Source organism: Oryctolagus cuniculus, chromosome 21, assembly GCF_964237555.1.
Source record: "Oryctolagus cuniculus chromosome 21, mOryCun1.1, whole genome shotgun sequence".
NCBI classification, from domain to species: Eukaryota; Metazoa; Chordata; class Mammalia; order Lagomorpha; family Leporidae; genus Oryctolagus; species Oryctolagus cuniculus.
The window spans coordinates 1,206,373-1,231,416 of NC_091452.1; the positions used below are offsets into that span (position 1 = coordinate 1,206,373).

The 25,044-nt window shown below is 51.6% G+C and overlaps 1 protein-coding gene across 23 annotated transcripts in view; it reads right to left on the reverse strand.

Annotated features, from left to right (window-relative positions):
• EP400 (E1A binding protein p400) overlaps window positions 1-25,044 on the reverse strand; it is a 120,493-nt gene that overhangs the window by 55,176 nt on the left and 40,273 nt on the right. For all 23 annotated transcript variants that reach the window (XM_070066262.1, XM_070066260.1, XM_070066259.1 and 20 more), the window contains 13 exons: window positions 24,533-24,673; window positions 23,919-23,997; window positions 20,624-20,673; window positions 20,203-20,260; window positions 19,521-19,610; window positions 15,466-15,573; window positions 14,408-14,598; window positions 12,042-12,219; window positions 7,563-7,699; window positions 4,362-4,531; window positions 3,902-4,076; window positions 3,654-3,790; window positions 920-1,106 (listed from right to left, as the gene is read on the reverse strand). In XM_070066262.1, the coding sequence (XP_069922363.1) occupies window positions 920-1,106; window positions 3,654-3,790; window positions 3,902-4,076; window positions 4,362-4,531; window positions 7,563-7,699; window positions 12,042-12,219; window positions 14,408-14,598; window positions 15,466-15,573; window positions 19,521-19,610; window positions 20,203-20,260; window positions 20,624-20,673; window positions 23,919-23,997; window positions 24,533-24,673 (1,701 nt within the window). The remainder of the gene's footprint in view (window positions 1-919; window positions 1,107-3,653; window positions 3,791-3,901; window positions 4,077-4,361; window positions 4,532-7,562; window positions 7,700-12,041; window positions 12,220-14,407; window positions 14,599-15,465; window positions 15,574-19,520; window positions 19,611-20,202; window positions 20,261-20,623; window positions 20,674-23,918; window positions 23,998-24,532; window positions 24,674-25,044) is intronic.

The following is a 25,044-nucleotide window of genomic DNA, read 5'->3' on the forward strand; positions in this document are numbered from 1 at the left end:
ACTCCCCAAATGACCACAATGGCCAGGGCTGGGCCAAGCCAAAGCCAAGAGCCAGGAGCTTCTTCCAGGTCTTCCATGTGAGTGCTGGGGACCAAGCACTTGGGTCATCTCCAGCTGCTTTCCCAGGCACATTAGCAGGGGCCTAGATAAGAAGTGGAGCAGCCGAAACTCAAACTGGTGCCCATATGGGCTACCGGCGCTGCAGGCCGTGGCTTAACCTGCTGCATCACAATGTCAGCCCCAATTTCATACCTTTTAAAGGCTGCATGATGTTCTACTGTAAGGAGAGCCCATGCTGTATCCATTCATTTGGGTTGCCCCCCCCCCCCCCATAAGCTTATTTGAGAGGAAGACAGACAGAGCTTCCACCCACTGGTTTGCTCCCAACAGCAGGAGCTGGGCCAGGCCAAAGCCAGGAACTCTAGCAGGTCTCCATGTGGGTGGCAAGGACCCAAGTACTGAGGCCATCACCTGCTGCCTTCCAGGCAATAGTAGGAAACTGGACTGGAAGTATGGAGGTGGGACTTTTTAAATGTTTTTAAGACGTTTACTTATTTATTTATTTCAAGTGGAGAGTGACAGAGATAAAGAGTTCTCACTTATAATAATTTTACTCATTTTTCTTAATATTTGCTATTACTGCACAGGAAGTGGCTGAGTTTATAATTTCATTTTGCGTTTGGTGTCTCCTCTGTGCCAGTGCAGCGTGGCTCTGACCCTCAGCAGCGCCCAGAAGCTGCCTCTGAATCCAGCACGTGGGGCAAGTGTACCTGAAATGTCGCTCCACATGCCAACTGTCAGGAGATCTCCAGAAGCAGAACGGGAGCTGGCTGGAAACCACCTCCAAGAACTGCTTTCTCTATAATCTGCCTGGAAAAGCCCTCAAGCAATGATTCAGCCTTCTGCAGTCTCTACTTACCTTCCAAAAATCTCTGTCCAGCGCCTTCAGAATCAGAGAGGCCAAGCAATACCGCAGAGGCCCTGCCACGTAGGAGGCGTGAGGCAGCCGGGGCTCCACCAGTCCCGGGTGGTTGCAGATGCGCTGCAGCCGCATCAGGACGCTCAGGACGCTGACAAAGTGCCCGCTCTTCAGGGCCTCTTGAGTTCTGCACGGGGAAGATCACAAAGCGTCTCCATCGGAGTGGCAGGCAGAGAGACCGACCGACCACCCAGGCTCCTCACGGGCTGCAGCCTGATTCCACAAGCACAGAGCGGTCCGTTCTCCTCGGCTTTGGTTAAAAATTAGTTACATGGATCATTCAAGAATTCCCGCTCACATCCCCACCAGCGGCACGTGCACGTGATGATGCGACACCTCTGCCGGCTTGTTCACTGCCCCGGTGCGTGAGCAAGGACGGGAACAAGGGGCTAGCGCATGTCCCCTTCCACAGATGAGCGCTCAGGCGCAAGTGTGATGAGTGTGCTGAAGGAGAAGTGGGAGCAACTAGTGTACTTTTATGTTTTTTGTTTGTTTGCTTCTTTGTTTAAATTATCTGTTTGTTTATTTGAAAGACAGAGCTTGAATTCCCTGGTTCATTTCCCAAGTGCCTGCAACAGCCGGGACTGGGTAGATGTCGAATCCAGGAGCCAGGAATCCGATTTCAGTTTCCCGTATGGGTGGCAAGGACCCCACTATTTGAGCCACCACCTGCTCCCTCCTGGAGCATGCGTTAGCAGGTAGCTGGAGACAGAAGCAGAGCCAGCACACCTACCAGGCACTGTGCTGTGAGATGTGGTGCCCACACGGCACTTCACCTCTGTGTCAAATGCCTGCCCTTTGAAGGACAGGTAGAATCTGCTGAGGAAGGGGCAGAATGAGCACCCAGGGAGAGTCTTCCTGCCTGTGCTCACAGGGGAGTGCACAGTCCAAGCAACAGGTTAGCAGGCCAGGCTGTGCCTGTTGCAGGACAGCGTCTGCAAAGGCATACAGATGGACAGACCCACTACTCACACTGGGACAGGTCTCTATGGGCAATAGAGGGGACTTGGGTGAGCCACTAGGCCACCAGGGTGAGCACAGTGCACCTAGTGTCCCAGATAGGAATGAGGGGACTGGTCTAACAGATGTGGAAAAAGGGAAGGAGTGGGCAGAGCCTTGCTAGGTTTCCAACCCAAACATGTGGCTGGACATGTAATCAGTGACCAGCCCAAGGCAGGGAGACCTGGAAGAGAGCCAGGCTGGGAAGACACAGCATGGGCCGAGTTGGGATATGCAGAATCGAGGTACTTAAGGGGCCTGGCAGGTACAGAAGCAACTGTGAAGAGCCAGCAGAAGGGAGCCAGTATGGGATCTCAGAACCCAGCACCTGGAAGTCACCCTCAGTGCAGCCAGCATGCAGTCACGAGAACAGAGCCACATTGCACAGGCTAGGAAGGGAACGGGGACTGAGGACGTGACAGCAGAGACAGCACCTGCATGGCCCTGCAGAGCAGACAGAGGCGGGGGGGGGGGGGGGGGGCAAAGGGGAGGGCTTTGAATGTGTGAGGCTGGCACAAAGGACACAGTTTAGAGACTCAGGAAAGAAGGAGGTTCCAGAGAAGGCAGGGGATGCGGAGCCCTGTGTGGGGACCATAATAGAAAGTCAGCTCCTGACAGACAGGGAGGACAGCACCCTGCGGCTCTCAAGAGGGAGGAAATGAGCTCCGTGTGAGCTCTCTGTCAGAGTGCGGGCAGGGGCTCCAAGTTCAGCAAGTGTGGCACGGTCACCGCACAGGACTGGAGATCCATCCAGGACCTGAGACTGGCTGCACCCCTTCCTGCAGTCAACGTGCTGACAGATGGGGCTGCAGCATGTGCAGAGCGAGTACATGGACACTTCACTTTGCAGGTTCAGGAGGAGGAAAACACACAGAGAGAAGACAGGTTCTTGCTGGGCCGTGGTCAGGAAGCAAATGCCACAGAACCAGCCTAAGGCCATATGAGATCTGCTCTTGGCCTGCAGGCCCCAGCGCCATACGGTATGACTTAAGTATGAGCATCTGTGTGTGCCCTGGGCTCACTCACAGGAGAGCCACACCCAGACCCTGAGCTTAGTCTGTGCATGCACTGGGAGGCGACGAAGGTACCCAGTGGGCAAGGGGACCCACATGACCTTTCCTTCCCCAAGGGGCTGAACCTGACTGCTAAAGGAACTGCAATTCTCTCCACTCAAACTTGCTCCTCCTCAAGTGAAAGTGGTGTTTCCAACCTGATGGCAGAGTCCAGTACTCCATCAAGATGTATGCATGAGGGCTTAGCAACAGGGCAGTCTCCTATGTCCATGCACATGGTTTCCACAACTTCCAGCAATGTCTGTCATAACCCCTTGGCTGTGCACTTCTTTTGCTTTTAACTAAATGCTAAGGTGACCACTGCACTCCTAGGGCAGTCTGTCAAGGACTGCCTGAGAAATCCCATGATCATCGTGTGTACTCACAGTATAGCCTACAACTCCAACAAGAGGCCTAGAACACGCTGACTTACAGCAGAGCCAGACATGACTGCGAGAACCACACACACAGATCCACAGCAGTCACACAGCTGCTGCAGTGAGCCCAGGGGAATGGAGACATCTGCCAGATGCAGAGCCCAGGACCCCAGCAAGGAGTACCTTCCACTGAGGCTGCAGAGAGGGTCTGAGGGGCGAGCAAGGCAGGCACTGGTCTCTACCTACCCAGGCTGCAGGATGACGTCCTCGTACAAGGCCTTCTGCCGGTTGGAGAGGCGGCACTTCAAAACATGCTCGTATTTCTTTGTCAGCTGCTTTTCCACATCTCTTTTAGTTCTCCTCAATATAAACGGCTGTGTCACCTGGAAAACCAGACACCCACCTACTGTTTTCTTTCCAAAAAAGGCTGCCACAAGACACTGGAAACGAGGCACATGAATTTTACTAAGTAAAAAGCATAAAGCCATACATACCCTGTGCAGCCTTATGACCACTTTGTGGTAGTAGTCCTGGTTCTCGTCGCTGGGCGTTTTCAGAGGGAAGCTCATGTAAGGCCTGGAGATGCCAGGGATGAGGAAGTGCACCATGGTCCAGAGCTCCAGGAAGGTGTTGTGCAGTGGCGCATCGATCAGAAGCAGTCGCTGCTGACTGCAAACAGCAAAGACCACAGCGAAACCCACAACACATAAGGTTGGTGAGACCGTTTCTCTGGCCATATCTGGGAAAAGGGAAGAAGAAACGGACCAGCCCCAGGGAGCTGCCGGGTCTCTCTGCCCTGCGCACTCTGCTAAAGCGAGGCGTCATTCTTGGCAGCTGGAAGGCACTCATGCATTTATCTGCAATAACCTCACTTCCCCCAGGAGCACCCTCATGTCAACCACAAAGAACATGCGACCACGTGCAAACAGCACACAACACCAGTGCGGGACAGACCTCTGCAGGGTGAAGACGGCCTCCCAGTGCCTCTCGGTCATGCCCTTCACACGCTGCATCTCGTCGATGACCAGGCACTTCCAGCTCACTCGGGAGAAGGAGGCATAGCCCCTGAAGAACTGCTTGTAGGACGTGATGCAGATGTGGAAGCTGTTGGGCTCGGCCCACTCCTGCGGCACAGACAGGAGACCCCACAGTCTTCTCACGCCTGTGTCTTTGCATCATCATCACAACATACCAGCATGACTTTCACCATGAAGTTACACTATTCCCACTTAGAACAACTTTACTTAATTCTTGCTATCACCGCAGAGAAAATGGCAGAGTTTCTGTTTCTATCCTTTCCTCTAGGAGGCTAAAGCACTTCTGTGGACAAATTAAGAAGTTATTCTGCAGGCACCAACAGTCATCATTTGGAAAACGGTGAGCGCAAGCAGGGCCCTGAAGGGAACAAGCTTCGCGGCATAAAATCAGAACAGGGCTGTATTCAGGTGACAAACGCATCTATGCCGTAACATCCAACAACAGAGCAAGAGCTGGAGATGGTGTTGCGGGTCAGATGTGTCCTCTGCCCCTCCCCTCACGGGGCACACAGCAGGAGGCACCACCTTGGGAGCACAAGCTGAGCTCTCACTAGGCACTGAGCCGCAGGCACCTTGGCCTGGAACTACCCAGCCTGCAGCAGTGAATACACCACTCATTCTAGGCAGCTTCAACAAGCATCCGTCCAGGAAGACTGCGAGTAAGTGACAAAACACACTGCAAGTACTCGTTCTTTCAGTAAACTCTGCAAAACACAATAATGTCCAAGCCAGAATTTTATGTTCAATGAAAAATTGTGCTCAAGATACTTTAACACAGGACCTTGTACTAGACAGTGTTGGACAGACAGAAGGAATAAGTCCAAATGTGTCCCAGAAGCTTATCTGTATGATACAAATATTCCCTTTTTTTTTTTTTTCTTCTGACAGGCAGAGTTAGACAGTGAGAGAGAGACAAGAGAGAAAGGTCTTCCTTCCATTGGTTCACTCCCCAAATGGCTGCTACGGCCAGTGCTGTGCCGATCCGAAGCCAGGAGCCAGGTGCTTCCTCCTGGTCTCCCATGCGGGTGCAGGGCCCAAGTACATGGGCCATCCTCCACTGCCTTCCCTGGCCACAGCAGAGAGCTGGCCTGGAAGAGGAGCAACCAGGACAGAATCCGGAGCCCTGACCGGGACTAGAACCCAGTGTGCCGGCACCGCAGGTGGAGGATTAGCCTAGTGAGCCGCAGCGCAGGCCGATACAAATTTTCTTAATATACATCTCCATAAAAATTTCACAGATTTATGACTCAGGACTCAGGGTGCACTACACTTCTCATTTACACTTGTGACAATCAGTGGGGCCTTGGTAGAAAAACACTACAATTTCCAAGTGACACCTCTGTCCTGAGGGGAACACCTCGCTCTCTGGGAAGGAAAACAGAGCCTCGTGCAGCTGGGTCTGCATGTGTGCGTGTGTGTGTAAACAGCGCCTCGTGCAGCTGGGTCTGTGTGTGTGCACGTGTGTGTGTGTAAACAGCGCCTCGTGCAGCTGGGTCTGCGTGTGTGCATGTGTGTGTGTGTGTAAACGGAGCCTCGTGCAGCTGGGTCTGCGTGTGTGCATGTGTGTGTGTGTAAACGGAGCCTCGTGCAGCTGGGTCTGCGTGTGTGCATGTGTGTGTGTGTAAACGGAGCCTCGTGCAGCTGGGTCTGCGTGTGTGCATGTGTGTGTGTGTAAACGGAGCCTCGTGCAGCTGGGTCTGTGTGTGTGCATGTGTGTGTGTGTAAACAGTGCTTCATGCAGCTGGGTCTGCGTGTGTGCATGTGTGTGTAAACAGAGCCTCGTGCAGCTGGGTCTGCGTGTGTGCATGTGTGTGTGTGTAAACAGTGCTTCATGCAGCTGGGTCTGCATGTGTGCATGTGTGTGTAAACAGAGCCTCGTGCAGCTGGGTCTGTGTGTGTGCATGTGTGTGTAAACAGAACCTCGTGCAGCTGGGTCTGTGTGTGTGCATGTGTGTGTAAACGGAGCCTCATGCAGCTGGGTCTGTGTGTGTGCATGTGTGTGTGCGTGTGTGTGTGCATGTGCATGCACAGCTGTCCTTGCAGGGGACAACGGGGCTGATGGCCATAATCTACGCTTTCAAAGGGCTCAAAATCCACAACCTGCAGGTTTGATTTTTTACCAGCCAGTGACCTGGGTGCTGGCATTCTGCACTCTGCCTGCATCCTGTATCAGAGTACCTGGGTTTGCTGGCTGATCCCAGCTTCCTGCTAACACACCTGAGAGGCAGGAGGTAATGGCTTGAGTCTCTACCACCAGGTGGGAGACCTGGATTAAGGTCCAGCTCCCAGCTTCAACCCAGCCCAACTGCAGACATTTGGAGAGTGAAGTAGGGGACAGAAGAAGCCTCTCAAACAAATTAATTTTAATTCCTTTTTTCAATTTATGAGAGGGTATGGCATTGTGGGACAGTGGGCTAAGTTGCCACCTAGGACTCCAGCATCCCATACGAGCACCAGTTCAAGTCCCGGCTGTTCCACTTCCTATCCAGCTCCCTACTGTGCCTAGGAAAGCAGAAGACGGCTCAAGTGCTTGGGTCCCTGCCACCCACATGGAGAACAGGAGGGAGCTCCCAGCTCCTGGTTTCAGCCTGGCCCAGCCCTGGCCATTGCAGCCATTTGCAGAGTGAACCAGAAGATGAAGATCAATCTTTCTCTGTCTTTCTGTAAAACTCTGCCTTTCAAATAAGTAAAATAAACTTTTAAAAAGTAAATGAATAGCCATTTTTTTAAAACTTTATTTATTTATTTAATTTGAAAAGCAGAGAGATCAACAGAGACAAGGAAAGACACTATACCTACCGGACTGGTTCACTCTCCAAATTCCTACAATAGCTGGGTCTGGGCCAAGCCTAAGTCAGGAGCCAGGAACTCAATCCAGGTCTCCCATGTGGGAGGTAGGGACCCAACTACGTAAGCCAGTATTGCTGTCTCCCGGGGTACACATTAGCATGAGGTTGGCAACAGAAGCAGAGCCAGGACTTGAACCCAATATGGGACGCAGGCTTCCTAAGCAGTGTCATAAACGCTCCACCAAGTGCCCACCCCCAAATTTTTTTTAATAAAACAAACAAACACACCTTCACATTTCGAAATATGTCTTTTTAAAAAAAAACAATACCTGTCTCTTTGCTTTGAGTTCTCTGTGGCTGCCAATCCAGGAGAGGGTTTTGAGCCCAGGACACCAGCGTTTCAATTCAAGTTCCCATTTAAGCACGTTATGGCTCCTCACAACCACAAGATGGGGGCCCCAATTACCTGCAAAGGAAAATAAGACACAAACCCCCAAACAAGATCATTGGCCAAACCAGGCACTCGGCACCACTTCTACATGTAATAACCCACACTCAACGGAGGCAGACTCCGAGGGAACAGGGTCCTCCTGGCAACATCTGTGCTGCCACAGATGGGAATCCTGACCCTGAGCAGGTGCTGCCCAAGTGATGATGGATCAACAGCCACGGAATAAGCCCAGCATCTGTTCAAGTCCTGGGTGAACACCCACCTTGAGCCTGTTCCTGCTCAGAAATTGAAGAAAGCACACAGAGCTAGCACTGAGACTACAGCTCCCCACCCTGAGATCCCAAGGCCAGGGTTCTGTGCCTGCAGCGCCCTCCCACAAGCTGGTACATGAGCCTGAAGGCACAATCCACACTCGTGTCCAACCACTCATCACAATATCCAGACCACCTGAGATGGGCAGTTTCTGTTCCATCCTTCAGAAACTTAAGGATTCTTAAGTTATTAGACTACAGACCAGCAGGCTTCAGCTCTGAAGTTATAAATAAAATATAAACCTAAGTTAAACACAGAAATGGCAGACTTCAAAAGAACATCTGCAGTGCACATATCTACTGCAAATGTGCAAAGTACTGCCTGACTCTGATGAAGGAGCCACCGACAGAAAATGGACAAAGGACAGGGACAGAAGTTTCACAGGAAAACAGCAAGAGGAAGATAAAGTCTAAGACACAGCCTCAAGTCAGGGAAATGCAGATCCCAGCTAGATGGCTTTCTGCACAAACTGAAAGCAAGATTGGAGAAAGAGTACAAGGTGTGCTCAGGAAGGAAGAGCTGTCTGTCCAGGCATGTCGGCGAGGGCTGGGAGGACTAGGCAGCACACACGTGGGCTGTCCTGCAAAATCACCTGGGAGGGAAACAAGCGGCAAGGGAGACGGCGTGCTTCCTGTGAAATTCAAAAGGGGCCAGTGTTGTGACACAGTGGGTCGAGCTGTGGCTTACGAAGCTGGCATCCCGTGTCAGAGCACTGGCTGAGTGTCTCTGCTGCGCCATTCCCAACACAGCATGCTGGCAACGCACCTGGAAAGGCAGCAGATGGCCCAAATATCTGGGTCCTCACCTCCCATATGGGAGACCAGGATTGACTTTGGCCTGGACCAGCCCTAACCATTGCAGCTATTTCAGAAGTGAACTAGCAGATAGAGCATGTCTCTTTAAAATAGGTAAATCTTAAACAACAACAACAAAAAAAGTGAAGGGGCTGGCATTGTGGTGTAGCATGTAAAGCCACTGCCCACAACGCTAACATCCCGTACAGGTGCCAGTTTATGCGCTGGCTGCTCCATTTCTAGTCCAACTTCCTCTTAATGACCAGAGAAAAGCAGCAGCAGATGGCCCAAGTGCTTGGGTCCCTGCACCCCTGTGGGAGACCCAGATGAATCTCCTAGCTCCTGGCTTCAGCCTAGTTCTTGTGGCCACCTGGGGAGTTAATCACGGATGAAGATCTCTCTGTCTCTCCTCCTCTCTCTGTAATTCTGTCAAATAAGTAAATCTTTAATAATAATTATAAAGGTAAACAATGAAAAAATGGTGATATGTGAACAATTTTTGTTTTTTGTGAGCTTATTCAACATTCATTCTCTAATCTCAAATAATAAACTTAGTAAACTCTCGTGGTTTTCTGGGTAACCATGGACGAGGAACCCAAGAGGCTGCGGAGAACCAGCGGATGCAAGCCCAGCTGAGAGCCTGTCCCCAGCCCCACCTCTCTCACAGACCCTGGCACTCTGGAGTCACAGTCTCTGATACAGGCCTGCATCAACTCTAACCTCACAACTCTGATGCTTCCACCCGGCAGGCCTCTTGCTCTCTCTGGCTGCCATACCAGCTTTGGTGCTGCTGCTGACACGAGACAGGGCCCAGGGCTCCAGGGCTCCCCACATGCTGGGCACCTCCTCCCACACAGACACTACTCTCACCCTTTTCTGGGCCCTCACCAGGTTTGCCTGTTGTCTTAGTCCTGTGGCATCCTGGGAGCAGGCTCTCCTCTGATCACTTCTTTGCATGCAAAGCCTGCTGCGGCGGTCCCCAGAGAAGGATCCAAGGAATGAATGAATAATAACCCACGTGTTTGTTCAGTTAATGAAACAACTCCCTAATTTAATTTAGAAGTTCAGACTACTTCCAATTTTTTGTGGTTGTCAGATCCCTCCAACCCAAATATATTTGATAATTCTCGTTTTCAGATATCCATGGTCAACAGTTTGAAAATATAGGGTAAAAAAATAGGGGCTGACATTGTGTCCTAGCAGGTAAAGCCACCACCTGGCATCCCATATGGGCACTGTTGGAGTCCTGGCTGCTCCACTTCCCATCCAGCTCCCTGCTAATGCACCTGGGAAAGCAGCAGCAGATGGCCCAAGTCCTTAGGCCCCTGCACCCACGCAGGAGATCAGAAAAAGCTCCTGGCTCCTGGCTTCAGTTTGGTCCTGCCCTGACTGTTATGGTCACTTGGGAAGTGAACCAGAAGACAGAAGATATCTCTGTCTGTCTCTTTCTCATGTGGTCATCCCTGTGTCCAGTATATGCATGCCTGTCAGTCACAGGCAGCTGTCTCGGTTTTCAGACTGCCCAGTGCTTGTATTCAAGGAACCCTTACTTTACTGGACACTGGCCCCAAAGTGCCATAGTCATGATGCTGGTGACTCAGACTTCCCCAGGAGAAGCCACGCACTGCTTCCTTCAGTGGGACGATGAGGGCCTTGGGCTTGGGAAAAGGCATAGCGTAGGCTGGGCTGGATGCTGTTTAGTCGGGAACCACAGGGCTCTGAGTCAGGCACCACACAGCCCTGAGCCCAAAGCAGGCAACAACAGTACAAACACAGTGAACAGACCAACACCTTTTTTATCTAACAGACAAAGCAGTGAGACCAGCTGGCTGCTCCATCTTGAAGTAACTATGCAGCAAGCTCAAGTATTCCATTAGATACTGAAACTCTGAGTTAAAAACAGAGCCCAGGTGCTGCTCTGCTAGGTGACTGGGCTCCTGAGAACCTAGGGCACAGGTCACTTCATGAGGATGCTGTGGTGCCCTGAGCAGTGACCAGAAGGGACATCCAGGTGCCTCGGCAGCTGAAGACCTCCCCACTTCCACTTCCACCGTGCAGCAACTGGAGCATGGTGCTCCAAGTCCACTGCACCACTTGCATCTATGCCACCCACCAGTGGGGCTGACCTCACCACTCAGATGTGGCCACCCTTCCTGCGAAGAGGATGGTGTCAGTCCTCTCTCCTCTGCCTTAAGTCTGTGTCTAGCCGGCGCCGCGGCTCACTAGGCTAATCCTCCGCCTTGCAGCGCCAGCACACCGGGTTCTAGTCCCAGTCGGGGTGCCGGATTCTGTCCCGGTTGCCCCTCTTCCAGGCCAGCTCTCTGCTGTGGCCAGGGAGTGCAGTGGAGGATGGCCCAAGTACTTGGGCCCTACACCCCATGGGAGACCAGGATAAGTACCTGGCTCCTGCCATCGGATCAGCACGGTGCGCCGGCCGCGGCAGCCATTGGAGGGTGAACCAACAGCAAAGGAAGACCTTTCTCTCTGTCTCTGTCACTGTCTACTCTGCCTGTCAAAAAATAAAAAAATTGGGGGAAAAAAAAAAAAAGGTCTGTATCTAAACAATCCCCCCTAAGGTCCGTCCTGAGCGCTTCTGCTGCCACAGGAACAATGTGAGACCCTGTCCTGTGTCAGGAGGCTCAGGCACAACCTCTTCTGCAACTGGCTGGCACCGCACACAGCCACCTAACCAAGGCCAGCAACACACAGGCAGTGGATGGGAAGCCAGAGGGCTACACAAGCTATGTGCCAGTTGTGTGGCAAGAGGTAAGGAGCCAAGTATGGCTGGAAGGGCTCAGACTGCAGGAGCAGTTGAGCCCGTGCAGGACACCCAGATCAGAAATGCTGCCCAGAGAAGCAAAACCCATTCGGAGACAAGAGAAGACATAGATTACAGCACTAGGAAATCAGATGAGCTTAGATGGGCAGCCAGGACCACAGGGACAGCACAGTTCATGTCTGCCGAGCAACAGCAGGGAGCTGAACTGCCGGCTTTGCTGCCCTCAGAGCAAGAAAGACAACGTCTGACACCTGGGGCTCAGCCACAGCCTGCTAGGAATCCGGGCCACACTGGACTCTAAAACAACTGGGAACAGGCTATCTGCTTGCTCACAGCAAATACTCTGAGCCACACCCTGCTGAGGCCATAGGACAGGCACAATGTTGACAACAGGACCACGTCCTCACCCTCAGGATCAGGTACCTCAGCCTACTGCCAAGCTAAGAAGACCTAAGAATCAACAAGCTCTTACCTTCATTGCAAGCTAGGTGAGCAAAAAAAGCAATGATCTGCACTGTTTTACCAAGCCCAGCTTCATCTGCCAATATGCCATTGAGGTTCTTCCGGTAGAGCTTGGCCAGCCAGTCCAGGCCGATCTGCTGGTAGTCTCTGAGAGCCCCATACAATAGAGCCGGGGCGCTGAACTTCACCTGGAGACACAACAGGCCAAAGAATGACGTGTTCTAACAATCTTCCAAACCTTTTCTCATAACGCAAAGAAAATCAGTTCCATGCAGGCCAGCACTGTGGTGCAGCTGACAACACCACCCCATATTAAAGTGCTGGTTTGAGTCCTGGCTACTCTTCTTCCAACTCAGTTTCCTGTTAAAGTGCCTGGGAAGATGGCCCAAGTACTTGGGTCCCTTCCACCCACTTGGGAGATCCAGATGAAGTCCCTAACTCCTGGCTTTGGTGTGGCCAAGACCTGTTGTAGCCATTTGAGGAATGACCCAGTGGATGGAAAATAATCTGTCTCTCTCAGTTGGCTCTGCCTTTCAAAAAAAGGGGTAGGGCGAGCAGCACTATGGCATAGCGGGTAAGACCACCACCTGCAGTGCCTGCATCCCATATGGGCGCTGGTTCCAAACCAAGCTGCTCCACGTGCAATCCAGCTCTCTGCTATGGCCTGGGAAAGCAGCAGAAAATGATCCAAGTCCTTGGGTCTCTATACTCACATCGGATATCTGGAAGAAGCCCCTGGCTTCAGATTGGCCCACCGCCGGCTGCTGTGGTCAGTTGGAGAGTGAACCAGAAGACGGAAGACTTTCTCTCTCTTCCATCCCTGCCTCTTTGTAACTCTGCCTTTCAAAATAAATAATTCTTAAAAAAAAAAAAAGCCCATGATAGAGGTCAATGCTGTGAACCAGCAGCCCATATCAGAGTGCCAACTGGAGTCCCAGGTTTTCCATTTCCTATCCAGCTTCCTGCTGATGCTCCTGGGAAGGTAGCATAAGACAGCCCAAGAACCTGGGTCCCTGCCACTCCAGTGGAGATCTGGTTTCAGCTTGGCCACTGCAGCCACTGGGGGAGGGAGAGAGGGTCATGAGTAAACCAGTGGATGGAAGATCCGTCTCCGCCTTTCAAATCAGATTTTATATATGTATTTTTATAGATTTATTTTTTTAAAGATTTTATTATTTATTTATTGGAAAGAGTTACACAGAGAGGAGAGAGAGAGGTCCTCCATCCAATGGTTCACTCTCCAACTGGCCACAAAGGCCAGAGCTGCGCTGATCCAAAGCCAGGAACCAGGAGCTTCTTCTGGGTCTCCCATGCGGGTACAGGGGCCCAAGGACTTGGGCCACCTTCTACTGCTTTCCCAGGCCATAGCAGAGAGCTGGATTGGAAGTGGAGCAGCCAGGGCTTGAACCAGCGCCCATATGGGATGCTGGCGCTTCAGGCCAGGGCGTTAACCACTGCACCACAGTGCCGGCCCCTATGTATTTATTTATTTAAAAGTCAGAGTTAAGAGTTTAGCGTTAAGAGTTAGAGTTAGAGAGAGGCTGGTGTTGTGGCACAGCAGGTAAAGCTGCGCTGGCATCCCATATGGGTACCGGTTTGTGTCCCAGCTGCTCTACTTCCCACTCAGCTCTCGGTTATGGCCTGGGAAAGTAGTAGAAGATGGCCCAAGTGCTTGGGCCCCTGCACTCGTGTGGGAGACCCGGAAGAAGATGCTGGCTTCTGGCTTCTGATTGGCACAGCTCTGGCCGCTGCAGCCATTTGACAAGTGAACTAGCAGATGGAAGACCTCTCTCTTTGCTTCTGCCTCTGCCTCTCTGTAACTCTGCCTTTCAAATAAATAAACAAATCTAAAATAAAATTTAAAAAAAAAAAAAAAGAAAGAAAAGAAAAGAAACAGAGATCTTCCTTCCACTGTTCAGTCTCCAGATGGCTGCAATGGCCAGGGCTGAGGCAGACCAAAGCCAGGAATTTCTTTCAGGTCTCCCATATGGGTGGCAGGGGCCCAAAATACCTGGGTCTTTTCTTTACCCCACTGCTTTTCTCAAACTATTAGCAGGCAGTTGCATAGGGAGTGGAGCAGTGGAGACACGAACTGGTGCCCATAAGGGATGCCGACATTGCAGGCAGCAGCTTTACATGCCACGCCACAATACTAGCTCCTCAAATAAATAATCTTTAGGAGAAAAAAAAAAAAAAGAGTTGTATGGTGAACCATATGAACCATATTAGGGAACCACAAGAATAACAGGAAACAGGGAGGGCAGAGCAGGCACTGCTTATTCTAACATCCTCCGTGGTGGAAACAAGGAACTGGCTAAGCATCAGAGACCGGGACACGCACACTCCTGAGACCCTGCCCCTTGCCCAGCATCTCACCGCAGTTGAGACCCGGGCACTGCCCTTGGGCAGGACAGCCTCGGCCACAGCTGTCACTTCTGCAATGTCTCTTGTGTTGGGTTTCCCAACATTCATTCTCTCTGCAGCTTTAAACTGATCCATGATGAAAAGTGAGTCTATGAGGACCAGGTCCCTCCGACTTTCCCCCTCACCAGGGCAGTCCTCGGCATCTGCAACAGGGAGACACACAGGCTGGGAGTGCTGCAAGACAGAAGTCTACAGAACCCACATAACCCCAGCGTAACACTCAGCAGCAGTCAGTCTGCAACCCAACACTATCTGGATATATGGAAGGGACTCTCTGAAGTCACCAAATTTAGGCCCTTCTGGAAAGCTCTCAGGGTGTAACCGGCAGCACACAGCCTGGTGTTCGGAAGCTTTCTGTGGGATGGGGAGAGTCATGGGTGGAGACAAGAGTAGGTGCTCTGCACGACGAGGAGCATCACAGGTAGAGCTGAGGGTGTCTCAGCTTTTGCAGTCTCCCTTTCACCACCTCCCAAACCAGAAAAACTGGAACATCACCCAGATGCGGTAAAGGAGGAGATGGCCAGCCCCTCCCAGCCAACCCTGCAGCCAGCAGGGGACCAGAAGCGGCCAGGGCCTGGCTGCCAGAGGACCCTCTTCACATGCTTTGGCCCCTGCACAGCATCTACAAACTACAGGGAAGACAGGCTTTTTAGTATAGTCTGCATCTGTTTATAAAACCTAGTAAATAATAGAACAAACTACTTAAAACTACTGTATTATTAAACAGAGCACAGCTGGAAAAAAGATGATAAAAATCTAGTCCATAAAACCATATTTCCCTATTTTTCACAACATAATCAAATACTTTGATAACTGATCCAATTAATAAATAAAAAGCACAGAATCTAATTTTTATTCAATATAAGATTAAATATATATACATATTTCCAATTTCTTCTTTCACAAAAGTAAAAGAAAAATGAAGAGATCTTTAAAATTTTATATACTTACTCTGTAAGTACTGGCCTCTGTTTCTAGACCTAAATTCTTCAGGAACACCAAAGGCCTACCTTCGTCCTCGCTCGTCTCGTCACTGTCAGGACTGGGCTGTGGCCACTGGAAACTCGGCAGAAATGCGCCCTCGTACAGCTTCACCAAGTCGGTCAGTGGCAGCTCCGCTGCAGGGACAAGGAGAGGCCGTCCTCTACAACTGTCACTCACCTACAACGCCAGGGCCCTAGAAGCCACATGCACGCAGGCTGGTACCATCACTCCAAGGGCTGGAGACCACAGTGTTCAGACTCCACTTCCCACATTTTACCAGCTGAGAGTCTCTAACCTAAATATCCAAAATCCACACTACCCAGGATCCACACTGGATTTTCAGATCAGCAATGCTCAACCTCGATTTTTTAAAGCACATTTATTTTTCCTAAAAGTGAAGATGGTTAACCATTATTGACATAGACTGTATCTTTTTTTATTTATTTTTATTTATTTGAGTGGCACAGTTACAGGGAGGGAGGGATGGAGGGGGAGAGACACACACACAGAGATCTTCCACCTGCTGGTTCTCTCCTCAGATGGCCCCAACAGCCAGTGCTAGGCCAGGCTGAAGCCAGGAGTCAGGAGCTTCTTCTAGGTGTCCCATGTGGGTGCAGGGGCCCAAGGGCTTGGGCCATGTTCTACTGCTTTCCCATGCACATAAGCAGGGAGCTGGATTGGAAGTAGAGCAGCCAGGACTCAAACTGGTGCCTGTAAGGGATGCTGGCACTGCAGGTAGTGGCTTTACCGCTGTGCCACAACACCGGCCCTCCTGCTCCATTTCTGATCCAGCTTCTTGCTAATGTGCACTCTGGGAGGCAGCAGGGAACAGATGAAATATCTGCATCATCTCATCCCAGATGAAAAACCCCGATGGAGTTCCAGGTTTTTGACTGGCCTGGCCCAGTCTTCCATATTATTGGCATTTGGGGAGTAAACTAGCAGATGGAAGTACTTTTTCTCTCTCTGCCTTCCAAATTAAGTAAAATACATATAAATTTTTTCCTTTTTTCTCTCTTTTTTAAAATATTTATTTTATTTGAAAGTCAGAGTTACACAGAGAAGGAGAGGCAGAGAGAGAGAGAGAGAGAGAGAGAGAAAGGTTTTTCATTCGCTGGTTCACTCCCCAAATGGTCGCAGTGGTCGGAACTGCGCCGATCCGAAGCCAGGAGCCAGGAGCCTCTTCTGGGTCTCCTACGCGAGTGCAGAGGCCCAAGGACTTGGGCCATCTTCTACTGCTTTCCCAGGCCACAGCAGAAAGCTGGATGGGAAGTGGAGTAGCCAGGACTTGAACCAGTGCCCAAATGGGACTGCAGGTGGCAGCTTAACCCACTACGCTACAGCACTGGCCCCAAATATGTATAATTTTTAAAAATGACAGATGAGGAAGCCAGAAAACAAATTAAAATGATGATAGATTGAGGCCGGCACAGTGGGTCAAACCACTGCCTGCAACACTGACATCCTATTTGTGTCCTGGCTCCTCCACTTCCCATCTAGTTCCATGCTGATGACCGAGGAAAGGCAGCGGAAGATGGCCCAAGAGCTTGGGCCCCTGCTACCCTCATGGGCGATCTGGAAGCTCCTGGCTCTGGGCTTCGGCCTGGTCCAGCACTGGCCATTGCGAGTGAACCGATGGATGGAAGATCTCTTTCTGTCTCTCCCTCCTTCTCTATTAACTCCGACATTCAAATAATAAATCTTTTTAAAAAATGGCAATAGATCTAAACTCAATTAGAATGCACTTCAATTTAACACAAATGTACTAAATGCTCCAATGTCAAGAGAGTTGTCGGTCAGCAATCACTTTATAGGAGATGCACTGTAAACAAAAGAGCACAGGCATTTGGTACGACGGTTAAGCCGCCACATGGAACACCCACATCCCAAATCTCATATGGTTTAAGTCCCGGCTCCTCTGTTTCTCGTCCAGCTTCCTGCTAATGACCATCCTAGGAGGCGGCAGATGATGGCTCAAATACTTGGGCCCCTGCCATCCACAAGGGAGACCTGCACTGAATTCTGAGCTCTGAGCTTCAACCTGGCCCTGCCCTTGGCTATTGGGACACATCTGGGGAATGAACCAGCAGATGGGAGACCTCTGTCTACCTGTCTTTCAAATAAAATGAAAAATAAATAAAAATTTTAAATACGTAAGGGGCTGGCATTGTGGCATAGTGTGTTAAGCTTCCCATGTGGGTGCTAGTTCATGTCTCAGTTGCTCCATTTCCAATCCAAGTCCTGCTGATGGCTCTGCTGATGGCAGAGAGTGGCCCAAGTATTTGGGACCTTGCTACCCTTGTGGGAGACCCAGATGAAGCTCCTGGTTTCTGGCTTCCACGTGGCTCAATCCTGACCATTGCAGACATCTAGGGAGTAAACAAGCAGACAGAAAATCTCTCCCTCTGAATCTCCTTCTCTTACTGTAAACTGACTTTCCAATAAATAAATCTTTTAAAAAAATTAAATAAATAAGCCAGCGCCGTGGCTCACTTGGCTAATCCTCTGCCTGCGGCACCAGCACCCCGGGTTCTAGTCCCGGTTGGGGCGCCGGATTCTGTCCCAGTTGCTCCTCTTCCAGGCCAGCTCTCTGCTGTGGCCTGGGAGGGCAGTGGAGGATGGCCCAGGTGCTTGGGCCCTGCACCCGCGTGGGAGACCAGGAGGAAGCACCTGGCTGCTGGCTTTGGATTGGCACGGCATGCCAGCCGCAGCGCAGCGGCCACAGTGGCCATTTGGGGGGTGAACCAACGGAAAGGAAGACCTTTTTCTCTGTCTCTCTTTCTCACACTGTCTAACTCTGCCTGTCCAAAAAATAAATAAATAAATAAATAAAAGAGCACAGATTGAAGTTAACAGAAACTTTCTCTGGAGCAAACTCCCTCAGTGCCAGGCCTTTAAGAATCCATAATAATCCCCCCCAAATTTCTTTTTTTTTTTTAAGATTTATTTATTTATTTGAAAAGTGGAGTTACAGCAAGGCAGAGGCAGAGAGAGCTCTTCCATCTGCTGTTTCACTCTCCTAATGGCCGCAACAGCCAGAGCTGGGCCAATCTGAAGCCAGGAGCCAGGAGTTTCTTCACGGTCTCCCATACAGATGCAGGGGCCCAAGCACTTGGGTCATTTCCCGCTGCTTTCCCAGGCCATAGCAGACAGCTGGATCAGAAGAGGAGCAGCTGGGACCTGCACCAGCACCCATATGGGATGCCAGCACTGCAGACAGCAGCTTTACCTGCTCTGCCACAGCGCCAGCCCCAACAACCTGATTCTAATGTGTACTTGAAACATCTCAACAACAGTCAAGATTCTCCTAAAAGAAGAGCAACGTGGAAGAACTTGCCTAACCAGGTATCAAGAACTATTATAAACCTGTGGTACCAACACAGAAACTGGTACAAATGAGCCATCAGACAGTACTGACCCCGGAAAGTGCCAGGTATAAGGAACTTGGTTTACTGGTGAGGAAAGACAAGCTTTTCCAGAACGGCACTGTACACAACCGTGCCACACAGCTGGAAAGAAACTCCATCAGCAATCACAGAGCCACCAGATGGGTGGACAATGCCCAGCACCTCTGAACGTGAAGCACGGGCGGCCAATCTAAACAAGGCGGCATGGTTCCCAGACAGTGCCATGCGCTCCCGGCCCATAGCGCTATGCCCAAGCCAATGCACAGGCACGCTGCAAGGAGGCTCACAGCAGCGCTGTCTGCAAGGGAGGAACGGGACACTGGCGTCCCTCAGTGGCACAAAAGCAGCAAGCAATGGCTTCACACACTACGGTCTGGAGGCCCTGGGAGAGGGATGACTGAGCAGAACAAGCCTGACCCTGTTCACCAAAGTCCTCACACGCGCACCCCTGGCTACACTGTTATTCAGAGATGTAAGCAGGTGGTGGGAACAAGAGTCCAGAGAGGGACCCACGTGAACCATCAGGTGCCGAGACCAAGGCTACGGCACTGCCAGCTGTGACGGCACTTGCACTCTATGTCCTGTGCAGTCAGTCGGCACCTGACACACACTTTTCATAGTTTTTTGTGCCTATTTAAAAGAAAAGCAGTTTTCAATACGATCATGAGGCCTACCTTCTTTGGCTAAATTAGAAAGTTCTGTCTGGTGATCGACGGCCCCTTCGTGTGCTTCCTCCTCTTCAATGGTCTCCTCTTCATCTTCCACTAAAATGGGCACCATCGGAGTCAGGGGGCAGGATAGTCCCTCTGAGCTTTCCAGTTGCTCACTGAACACTACAGGGCTTCCAAACTGTTTCTCCACAGCTACTGACGAGATTAAAACTGAGCTTTGTGATTCGCAGGTGAAAGTCGGCAAGGATCATTTATTAAATGAGCAAGAAACTGGAAAGTGTGCTTTCCCTCTCATTTCAAGCTATGATTACAGTCCTGGGTTTTCAACACACAACAGATCTCAGAGCACACGGAGCAATGTCCCCCTTTCTGTGTAGCTGCTGAGGTCCCCGTAGGGAACCCACACGCAGCCATCCAGGGTCACCGTGGACATGACCCCAATCTGACATATCTACTCTGAGCCCCAGATACAGCTGCATTTCCAAACTCACAAAAGACACCTACCTCTGTGATGCTCCAAAAAACCTGCCAAGGATGCTAGGGATCCTGAAGAACTCTGTGCACTGGGGACGTCTGGATGGACACAGAGGTGCACACCCCCCAACAGTGCCCCCCGCCCCCCAGCACCAAGAGTGACTGCATGTGAACCACATGGCACAGACAGCACCAGGGGGTGGAGACAGACCTTCATCATCAGTCAAGGACGTGCTTGCTTTTCTCTTTCTTCCAGATACTCTGGAATCCTGAAACACAGAATGAAAGTAATAGACAGAAGCTCAAAAAACAGAACGGGAAGCCAAGGTGCATAACCCACAAGGACGGCAAAAGGCCCTGGGCACCCATGGACACTGAGCCTCCACTTGTGGGAAAGACACCAGGCAGCAGAACAAGGACACAAATCTACAGTCACTGTGCCTGGCTGCATCTTGCCAAACTGCCAAATGAACACCCTATGCAGACTAACGCCAGGGAGGATGGGTTCACTGTCACACTGGGCTGACTCTGTAAGGAAAGGAAACCACCACCAGAGACAGATCTGTCTAGGCAGCACTCCCTCCAGTCCACATGTGCGTTGTGCCAGAGGGCAGCCACAACCCTGAACTCACCAGGAAATGTTCTGGTAATACTTCCAATCCCCTGGGTCTCGACTCCTTCCCTGAAGAAATACAGAGCGTGATTAGTGTTCACCGAGGCTGCAGAGAGCAGATGTTCTTCACACTCGAGGAGGGCACCTCTGCCTGGCCCAGGCCTGCTGCCTTCTTCCTCCTACAACTCACAGCAGCCACTCTCCCATCTTCAAGTTCTACGCCCTCTGCAGGGGCCCCCTCTGAGGCTGCTTCCTCACGAGGAACACGCAAGGCTCACACTCATCCTCCCAGGGGTGTTCTGTGATCAAAGGAGACCACAGACATCACCTCCTCTGTGCAGGGCACACACCAAGGAGTCCAGCAAGTAGGGAGTCTGTGGAGTGAGGACTCCAGGAGTCCATGCAAACACCGCACCAGCACCACACAGGACAGATCCCCAGAAGGACCCACATGGGACAGACCCCTGGGTGAGCACACCTCACTGGCCAGGGACTGACTGCAGAGCAGGCTGAGAACCTCGATGCTGAGGACACCCAGAGTAACCCAGCTGGGGGTGCTGACTCTCACAGACACCTCGCAACACAACCAAAGCTCGAGTGGCGGCACACGGAGGCATGGCAGTGAGCAGACCAGATGCTGGCAAGCCACCGGCAAACGCCGGTCCCCTGGTGGCTAGCGGCTCCTATGAAGCGGCCCTGTGAGCAGTAACCTACACGAAGGACAGTCCGGTGTGGGGAGCAATCCGGACTGGACTGAGTTACTGGAATTAGGACTTATTCTATGCATCTGCTCTCCCACAATATGGCGCTGGGAGAGAAGTAAACAGCTTCCGCACAGCTGCCTCCAGTTCAACCAATAAACTGTAGGACTTGCTCCTGATTGGAGAGCAGCGTACTCGGCGTGTGGGCAGCCGAGTTAGGATTGGCGGAGGAGGTCTATAAAGGAGGAGAGAGACGGCATGCACGGGGAACATCTATGGGGAACATCTAGCTGAAGGAACACCTGTGCAGCCCCCGAGACGAGCCGGCCGGCGGTGTGCCGCTCCCCTGCGGAAGTGGGGAATGTGGCCAGGGGGAACTGCCCTTCCACGGAGGTGGAAGGGATAGTAGCCAACCCGGGAAGAACCAGCAGCAAACCCGGGGAGGGCCGAGCAGACAAAAGAACAGCGCAGGGTCTTGTGTCGTTCCCCCACGAAGACGGGGAGCGACATAATGGTGCCGTGACTCGGATAGGAAACCTAGGACGGATAGGAAACTTAGGAGGGAAGAAATGACTCGGATAGGAAACCTAGCTCGGATAGGAAACCTAGCTCGGATAGGAAACTTAGGACGGATATGAAACTTAGGAGGGAAGAAACGGGAAGAAATGGGAAATTACCGGAGAGAGAGACTAGCAAACAGCCTAGGGAAAAGCCGGACGAAAAGGGTGCCGGAAGAAGCTATTGAAAGCCTAGGCATAGACTCAGATACGGACTATGGGGGGAAGCTGGGAGAAATCTCTAAGGTCGAAAGTGAAAGTGAAAGCTAGAACAAACAGACTCGGACGCGGACTGTGGGGAGAGGCCAGGAGAAATGAGGGAGGAACATTGTTGGAAGAAAACTTAGGGAAACATACCGGGTAGAGAAAAATGTTAGGGAAATTGAAGCCGCGGGGGGCAGGCCGAGGCGGATACGAAAGCCACTTTGGGATTCTCAAGTTAGCCCGGGAATAGGGGGCGAAAAGTTGAAACCAGAAGCTGAAACGTGAGCCTGGTTGGGATCCGTCTGATTAGCCCGGGGAGCAAAGGACGGGAAGCCAAACCGTGGGGCGGAGACGTATGCTGGGTTGAATTCGCCAGGCTAGCCCGGGGAACTTAGATTGAATGCTAGTGGCGGACACGTAAGCTACGCTGTGTTACTCCCGGAAGCCGCCGCGTGCAGAGAGAGCACGGGGCGTGAATAGATAGGGAACGGGGCTGGCGTAGGCCGTGGTGCAGACGCGAAGGGCGTGGAGACCGCGGAGCGCGCGAAGCCAAGCCGCGCAGAGCCGTGAAGCCGCCGCGGGGCGGGCGCCGGCGGGGCGAGGCGCCGGGAAGCCGCGCAGAGCCGTGAAGCTGCCGCGGGGCGAGGCGCCGGGAAGCCGCAAGGATAAGAGAAACAGAAGTTTAGAAGTAAAGTGAGAGAAATAGGAATGCTGGAAGATAGAAGTAAAATGGGAGAAATAGGAATGCCCAGAGATAGAGAAATAGAGAAATAGAAAGGCCTCCCCTCAACATGGCAATGAGAAAGCTTGGATTCGGTCTGCCTGATTAAGTGAGGCGATGAGCACCTGGGCGGCTAGCAGCTTATGCGCCGCAGGTCACCGAAGACAGGCACGAATTAACATCATTAAGGCTTCCCCACAATACAACAATTAGGAGGCTTGGATTCGGTCTGCCTGATTTAAGGCGGTAAGCACCAGCAAGCAGCTCGACCAAAGCATGAGCTGCAGGTCACCGAAGATAGGCACAAACCAACACTAATAAGTCTCCCCCACAAAAAGGCAATGAGAAGGCTTGGATTCGGTTTGCCTGATAGAGCTTGTAAGCCCCTGCAGGCAGAGCAGAGCATGCGCTGCGGGGCACCGAACACAGGCACGCATCAGCGCCTAAAAACCTCCTCACAACATGGCGAAGAGAGGACCCGGATTCGGTTTGCCTGATTGATAGGACTTGTAAGAGCCTGTGGCAACTCTAGCAAGTAGAGCAGAGTGTGTGCCGCGGGACACCGAAGACAGGCGCGTATCAACGCCAAAAAATAAAAAGAAAGGGGGATCTGTGGGGAGCAATCCGGACTGGACTGAGTTACTGGAATTAGGACTTATTCTATGCATCTGCTCTCCCACAATATGGCGCTGGGAGAGAAGTAAACAGCTTCCGCACAGCTGCCTCCAGTTCAACCAATAAACTGTAGGACTTGCTCCTGATTGGAGAGCAGCGTACTCGGCGTGTGGGCAGCCGAGTTAGGATTGGCGGAGGAGGACTATAAAGGAGGAGAGAGACGGCATGCACCGGGAACATCTATGGGGAACATCTAGCTGAAGGAACACCTGTGCAGCCCCCGAGACGAGCCGGCCGGCGGTGTGCCGCTCCCCTGCGAAAGTGGGGAATGTGGCCAGGGGGAACTGCCCTTCCACGGAGGTGGAAGGGATAGTAGCCAACCCGGGAAGAACCAGCAGCAAACCCGGGGAGGGCCGAGCAGACGAAAGAACAGCGCAGGGTCTTGTGTCGTTCCCCCACGAAGACGGGGAGCGACAGTCCGGGACTTGTTAAGGCTTTCCTCTGAAAGAATCGTACCTTTTCTGGAAACTTTCTGTAAATTTAAGGCCTTTTTCCTTTTTTCTTCTAATTCTACTTGTAGTTTTATTTCGACAACCTAAATACAAAGAGAATAAATAATAGCATTAAGGCTGCAAACTACAGAAGTCAGCACACAAACTTTAAAACTCATAGATACAGCAGTTCAAATGCACAGCTGTCCAACCTCATTTCAAATTTCTTCAAGAAGAAATTCCCAGTTTGGTGTTTTCATTTATTCTGTCTCTGTCTGCACTGAGTTCAAATCCTACCAGGAGGCAGGTAATCTGAGAAAGACTGGGTGAGGAGTGCCTGTGTGCACCCAGGCACACTGGGGCAGCCCTCTGCTGCTGAGACGTCCACTAACACTACAGGGAGTCTCCCAAAGTCTCACCAGGGCTCTCAGACATCTCGATGCCTGCAGACTGTACTAGGTGTCTTCCCAGGTGCAAAGACAAACACAGAGGTCAGTGCAGCTCATCCCAAGCATTTCAACAAGCCAATAACCCAGCACCTGGGTCTCAGGACTTGGGTCTCAGCTCACCCTAACAACTGTGCCTGTGCAATCAGCCTCATGGCCTTGTATCTGAGGCAGGCAGCCTCACAGAATTCACCTGTTCAATGTTAGACCAAAAATACTCTATTTCTCGGGCAGTCGATGCAGCGATGCGCCTCAGTCTGCTCTGCTCCTCCTTCTTGCCTCTCTCCTCGCGGACCCGCCTCTCCTCATGGTGGCGTGCCACAGTTCTGACGAGCTAGTGAATGAAAACACAAGAGCCTTCTGTTGCACTGTCTTCTCAGCCTTAAGTCACCTGAAATTGACTGTCAAATATGCCCTCCTATGTTCGTAGAGTGCATGAGAGAGTGGCACAGAAAGACCACCAACACCACTTGGCTGAACTTTTCTAGAAAACGTTCTTTTACGGGGCTGGTGCTGTGGTGTGGCAGCTAAAGCCATCACCTGCAGTGCCAGCACCCCATATGGGCACCGGTTCAAGACCTGGCTGTTCTACTTCTGATCCAGCTCTCTGCTATGGCCTGGGAAAACAGTAGAAGATGGCCCAAGTCCCTGGGTTCCTGCACCCATGTGGGAGACCTGGAGAAGCTCCTGGATCCTGGCTTCGGA